The sequence below is a fragment of the Urtica dioica genome, chromosome 8, assembly GCF_054948205.1.
Source record: "Urtica dioica subsp. dioica isolate 48M chromosome 8, U.dioica_male_clone48M_v1_H2, whole genome shotgun sequence".
NCBI classification, from domain to species: domain Eukaryota; kingdom Viridiplantae; phylum Streptophyta; class Magnoliopsida; order Rosales; family Urticaceae; genus Urtica; species Urtica dioica.
In genome coordinates, this window is record NC_142763.1 from 671,236 (window position 1) to 677,322 (window position 6,087).

The 6,087-nt window shown below is 33.8% G+C and overlaps 1 protein-coding gene across 1 annotated transcript; it reads right to left on the bottom strand.

Annotated features, from left to right (window-relative positions):
* Window positions 1–3,427: 3,427 nt before the first annotated feature.
* Window positions 3,428–5,798, bottom strand: LOC149386947 (COBRA-like protein 6). Its single transcript, XM_089624751.1, has 6 exons — window positions 5,744–5,798; window positions 5,560–5,639; window positions 4,330–4,786; window positions 4,113–4,261; window positions 3,754–4,039; window positions 3,428–3,654 (listed from the first exon to the last, which is right to left on the bottom strand). The coding sequence occupies exons 1-6, from the start codon at window positions 5,796–5,798 to the stop codon at window positions 3,428–3,430; spliced, it is 1,254 nt and encodes a 417-aa protein (XP_089480877.1).
* Window positions 5,799–6,087: the final 289 nt, after the last annotated feature.

Consider the following 6,087-nt stretch of genomic DNA (forward strand, 5'->3'; position numbering starts at 1 on the left):
ATTTTTTTTGAGGGGGGGCTATAGCTCGCCTTCTTGTCATTCACGTCTTCCTCTTCTCACGAACCACTCAACGTCTCTGTGACTTGACCCGGTTTTCGTTTGACTATTCTTTACTTTTGGATCATGATTTTTATCCTCTCCCATGTGGGCTTTCCCTTTCTTGCTGGCCCAAACCGACAGATGCTTATTTTTGGTTTCGGAGGAACAACTGGGCCGAATGAGGCCCAACAATATCATTGGGGGGGAATAATCCACCCCTACAAGTATTATCGGTTGTTTATGGTAGAAGTCCCACTATTGTTATGAATATCATGAATCTTGATTCAATATATATTGGATATAAAGATTTTTTATTTTTTTTTCTCAAACGGGTATCAGGAATTAAGGATATAGATTCAGTAAGTCACACAAGCAAAAAAAAAAAAAAAAAAAAAAATGATATGACAATAATTGATATGACAAACTCTTCCAATCGTTAAGGCAAATTATAGATTGATAGTTTATTCATTTTAATTTTTCTCATCTAAAAAATGTATGAAGAGCTATGGACATATGTTGATAGTTTATTGACTTATTCATTTGTATTGTCATTTTCTCATCACATTGTATTGAAACAACTGGTCCATTAATTATTGTCTCTTATACACTTGTCTAATTTCTATTGGGGCCTTTAATTTCTGTCCAACCAACTTTGGAATTCAATTTGTCGTCTAGTGGATTCTGAAAATGACGCTAGAAACTAAGATCAAATTTGTAAGTTTCATTAAACTTTTTTATACAGCTCATTTTGTTGAAGTTCTAATATTTCCTGAATTATGGAAACATATATACCACCATTTTGATGATAAGCTGACATGGCTTCCTTAAAGTGTTTGGCTTCAAAGGCATCATTATTTTGTAAGCATTGAATACGTTTGATTTTGGTCACTTACTAAGAAAACGACAATGCGACCTTCGTGGATTTTTCCAACAGAAACAGGTCCATTATTTTTGTCTTCATGTAATAAATTAATTAGTTATACTGTAAAAAATTAGTACATGATTCTATTTTAATCCTTTTAGATTACATTTGTTGCCTTGTTTAATATATGTCACAACAAAATATTTGAGATTAGAAGATAATACTATTTGAATTAGCCTACAAATACAATCTAAATATTTATGTTAAGGCATTATGGGGTTTCATCTTAAAATTAATTGGTTATTGTAGGAGTAACTCGTGATCTTTATAAGCAGCACAAAACATCAGGGTGTTAATTTCTTTATTTTTTTCTTCCGACAAAATTGTCCGCGCATGTGCAAAAATGATAAACAAATCAATTTTTAGGCAAAATCTCAAGTGTACACTAACAAAATGTGACCTTAAAAAATGAATATAGGCGGTTGGTTATGATTTTTCACATGAAACACGAAATGATCATTTTACATTGATAAATAAGGTAATATATAGGTTGTGATTCTTTTTTAAAAAAAAATTATGGAATTATGTAAAATAGTCAAACGTGCAAATTTTTTAAAGCTCTGCGATTAATACTTTTTTATTATTATTAATAATATGGTTTGAGCTCAAGGGCAAGGGTATGAAAAACATGATAATTAGTACAACAAATATAAAGATTGTCCGTATACTTTTCTCATTAAATGACATAAATTCTTAGAAAAGTAAGTAAACACAAATTTCATTAGAAATATGATATATTACAAATATCTCAATATAACAGACGAGAGCCAACGTGTATGTAAACAATTTACTTATATTATAACTACGTAATTTTCTATTCCAACCATATAATTAATTTTATTTTTATTATTAAGAAGAACTTAATAAATTATATGCCAATGTCAATCCAATAACCATCACCATGCAACCTTTGAGCCCTAATAACATACTTAGTCTCTCTAAATATGTTGTCTTTCAAGTAAAGAGTGATTTTGTCACCAACTCTGAGCCCTCTGTAGTTCACAAATTGAAGCCAACCATCACAGCCTTTAAAAATAGGACACAAACGAAATCCATCCGTTTGAATAGAGAAGCAAAATTCCCAATATAACCCCAACCCATCCAAAACGCCCACTTGCACCTCGTTTGAGCCTTCTTTGAAAGAGGGCAATATGGTCATCCAATCCATCGGAACTAACAAGTTTTTCTCCACGTCATCCTCCGTTAGCAGCTTTGAAAATGCCATGATTATATATGTATAGCTCTTATATGATATTTTAGATTCTATAGCTATTGCATTTGTATATGTTACTGCATTGAACCGTGCTTAATATTTATAGACATGATTTTGCTATAATTTCCAACGACCTAACATGGTTGATTCGGAATAATGATAATGCAACTTCATTGAAGTTTATATGGAAATGATGAGCGTTATGTTTGTTTCTTTATCCTTGTAAGAAAAGGTCTTGATGAATAAAGTGGTTTCAAGATGTATCTTTTGCTCACGCGATTTCTCCAAAAGGTCTCGTTGATTTTCATAAAATGCCATGCCCGTAATCCTCCTAAGACGGAAAAGTCTACTAATATTAAATATATGTTTTGTTGTATTGTGTTGCATATTCGGTATTCTTTTGGCTAGTGGTTTGATGAATAAAGTAAAATAAAAAATTAAAACAATTATGGAGAATCCAGAGTCAACACTCAACATCCTCCTTTTAGATTTGATAAAAAAAAAAAAAAAAATCCTCCTCTTAGAAAAGTATAATAAACGGACTTAACTAAGTGTGACCAAAAAGTTTGACAAAATATAAGAAAATACAAACATGAATTGAAGTTCAAGTAAAAAAAATGTTCCCTCTTTCACAACATATTATTCCAGGGAGACGTATCTAGGTATAAAAAGTCGTCATACAAAAATTAAATCATAAAATATAATAAACTTTCAGATAAATACGTAATATGAAGTCTCTGGAGATCGCTATTGTTGGACTAAATATATATGTCTTGAATTTGTGGGTTCCACTTCAACCCGGGCTTGGGCCTACCCGAATTCATACGACAAACTAGTTTTCCATTTACGACACAAAAGATGATGGGCCTCAACTTTGTGAGGCCCAATAAAATGGCAAAAGGGTTTTTGTTTTTTTGTTTTTGCTCGAATTTTTAATTATTACTTTAACACCAAGCAACGACTTAGAAAAATCTAGTGCCGTTAGATTGGTTGGGCGTTCGATATAAATTTACGAGCATCAATATTGATACTTTAGTGTCATTTTCTGTATCAATATCCACATACAACATAAATAAAACTCTGATGACATCATTCACATTTTTAACAATTTGTTATATGATGAATAAACTCCCACACAACAAAACGAAAAAAAAAAAATTGACATTCACATTTTTCCAAGTATATAATATTTATATAAACATAATTGTTGCTTGTGGTCATGAATGAGAAGAGTGAGAGCAGAGAAAGTGGGGTTATAATATCAGTGATTTTTTAGGGAGTCTTGGGAATTCATTCGGAGGAGGCATTACACATTGATCTCCATTGAAAGAGATTTTTCTTGGAAAAGCCCATCCTTCTTTGAATGTGAAAACTCCCAAATCTTTGTGAAGTAACATCTCACTTTGCACATTCCCATTCTCTCCTGATTCCATCAACATTTCATTGTACTGCTTTATCCCCCAAAACATACCTGTGTCATCTGAGTTTCCAATTTTCAAACAATTAATTAACCCACATGTCAATAATCATAATTTTATTTTTTTCATTCTATAAAACGAAAGACGAAATATTTTCTTACTCGATCTTCCGTATGGACTGAGTGAATGGTAGTTGAAGCTGAAAACTCGAGTCAAATTTGAAAGGTTTGGGTGTAAGACCACGAGATTCCAGTCGGAATAATTGGCGGCCAAGTTGAGATTAGTGACGGTGATCTTGACTCTCCAATACTCTCTGTAGCTCTGCTTCACATGCCAATGGACCCGAATCGGACACAAGTGCTTCGAACACCGTACCAACGGCTCCGACTTTATCCCATCACTCAGACGATGAAGAGTTTCGCTACTCCTGCGAATAATCGGAGTTTTCTCACAATTATTTACCCGAAAAAGGCATTCTAGATCCACAAATCACAAAGAAAGCTCTCATATCATACCTGACACATTTTGGTCCAGGCATTCCTTGACATCTACAACTACATTTCGGGCACGGGACAATGTCTCTGCTGTAGAAAGCCGACAGCGAAACACAGCAATTCGGCACCGTCGAAGCTCGATACTGAGAGTATACACATACCACTTTCCACGTCTCTGAAAAACTCCATTTCCATTAGCTCATCAAAAACTCCATTTAAAAAAAAATAAAAAAATAATTATACCGAGAGCTTGGGTGTGCCTACGGCTACCGTCCTGGCTAAACCTAGTCGGACGAGCCAAAAACGGGTTTCCGCAACTATAGCCGCGTAACCCGAGGCCGAAATGAGTCGGCATATTCATGACTGAGTCGTTAGCCGTGAAACCGCCGACGATCATTCTGAAAGAAGAGACGTGCGATTTGGGGTCCTGAGTGAGAGAAGACAAAACCCCGTCTTTACAGCAGTTTGGGGTTTGCTTGTTGAACAAGGCACCGGGCATTAGGTCAACTATGACCGGCTTTTTCTCGCAAGTGTGAGGTAATTGTTCCTGGCCTTTGACTCGAGAGCAATTTCCTTGCTCCGTCGCTTCGGCTCCCCATATGCTCCAAATTACCTCATCGCCCTTCCACGACCAACCCACCTTCCACCCCGGCTTCTCCACGTGCCGGAACAGCTGGTTGTTGTGAATCGAAACCGTTATCTGAGACAAAAACAAAAAAATAAAAAATTAGGTAACTAACCAACTAAAACGTTTGAGATTGCTATATAACCAACGTTACGTAAATTTTAAGTAAATAACCATAAAGATGACGTGACATTCATGATTAACCCTTTCATGAAAATAAAACAGTGGGGTTTTTACGTCAATTTATACATGTGAAGTTCATGGACGTGGCTATTTATCTAAAATTTACGAAACGTTGTTTGTATAACAATGTGAAACTATAAATATGGTTATATACCTAGTGGACATGGATACAAATTCAAGGTATTAGGGTAATTAGTAGAGATGTAGGGATTAATATGGAATCTTTAGAAAAGAGGTTAGTCGTATCAAAAAAGAAAGCTGAAAAGACTTTTTGTACGGAATTAGTTTCCAATTTGGAGAGCACGGACCTCTCGAATGTCCGATATCAATTTCTGTTTCTCTTTCAGTCAATACATACAAGGAATTTTCAGTGCGGGCGTATCACATTATCTGCTTAAGTTAATGGTCACAGTTTTTATTAAATTAAATAAATGCCTTGTTTTTCTCTTAGTGATAAAAAAAACTAGACCAACAATTCAAATGAACCTGGTACCAATGAAGCTCGACGAGACGATTATTTTGATACCGCTAAAGACCTACTTCTTCATACTATTTCAAACTGGATTCAGGCAAAAAAAAAAAAAATAATAAAAAAAAAATAAACATTTCACTTAAGAGATAACTTGTCTTCCAAAAAATCAAGGAATGTAATGTACAAGACTCACATCATATATATCGGCAGTTTGAAGAATAACGTCCCACGTCAACGTTATGTTGCCATTAGGGTCCAGTGAATCGTACCCATCTACATTATTTTTCATAAATACATCAATTAACATAGTATAATTGAGTACTGTATTACTAAAACAATCATAATGAACAAGTTACCATGGTAATGAAAGTACTTACATGACGGTGATGAGAAAACAGTGATGAGGGAGATCAAGATGATGAAGATTGCCATTCGCGTTGGATCTTAATTCATTAACGTAACAACATAAATTGTTAAAATACATATATATATATATATATATATATATATATTATTGTTATTATTATTCCTGTAGTTTAGGAGTAATTTTAGTTATACCTGTGTAATAAAACATATGTTTACGATTTCTCTTCTTCTTGAAATCTTTTACTAATTAAATGCTAAATACACCCTGTGTAACGGTTTTGTTCATTAAGTAAATAATAATTTTGTTTGTAAACAAATAAGCCACAAACCATATATCACAAATTGTTTAGCAACC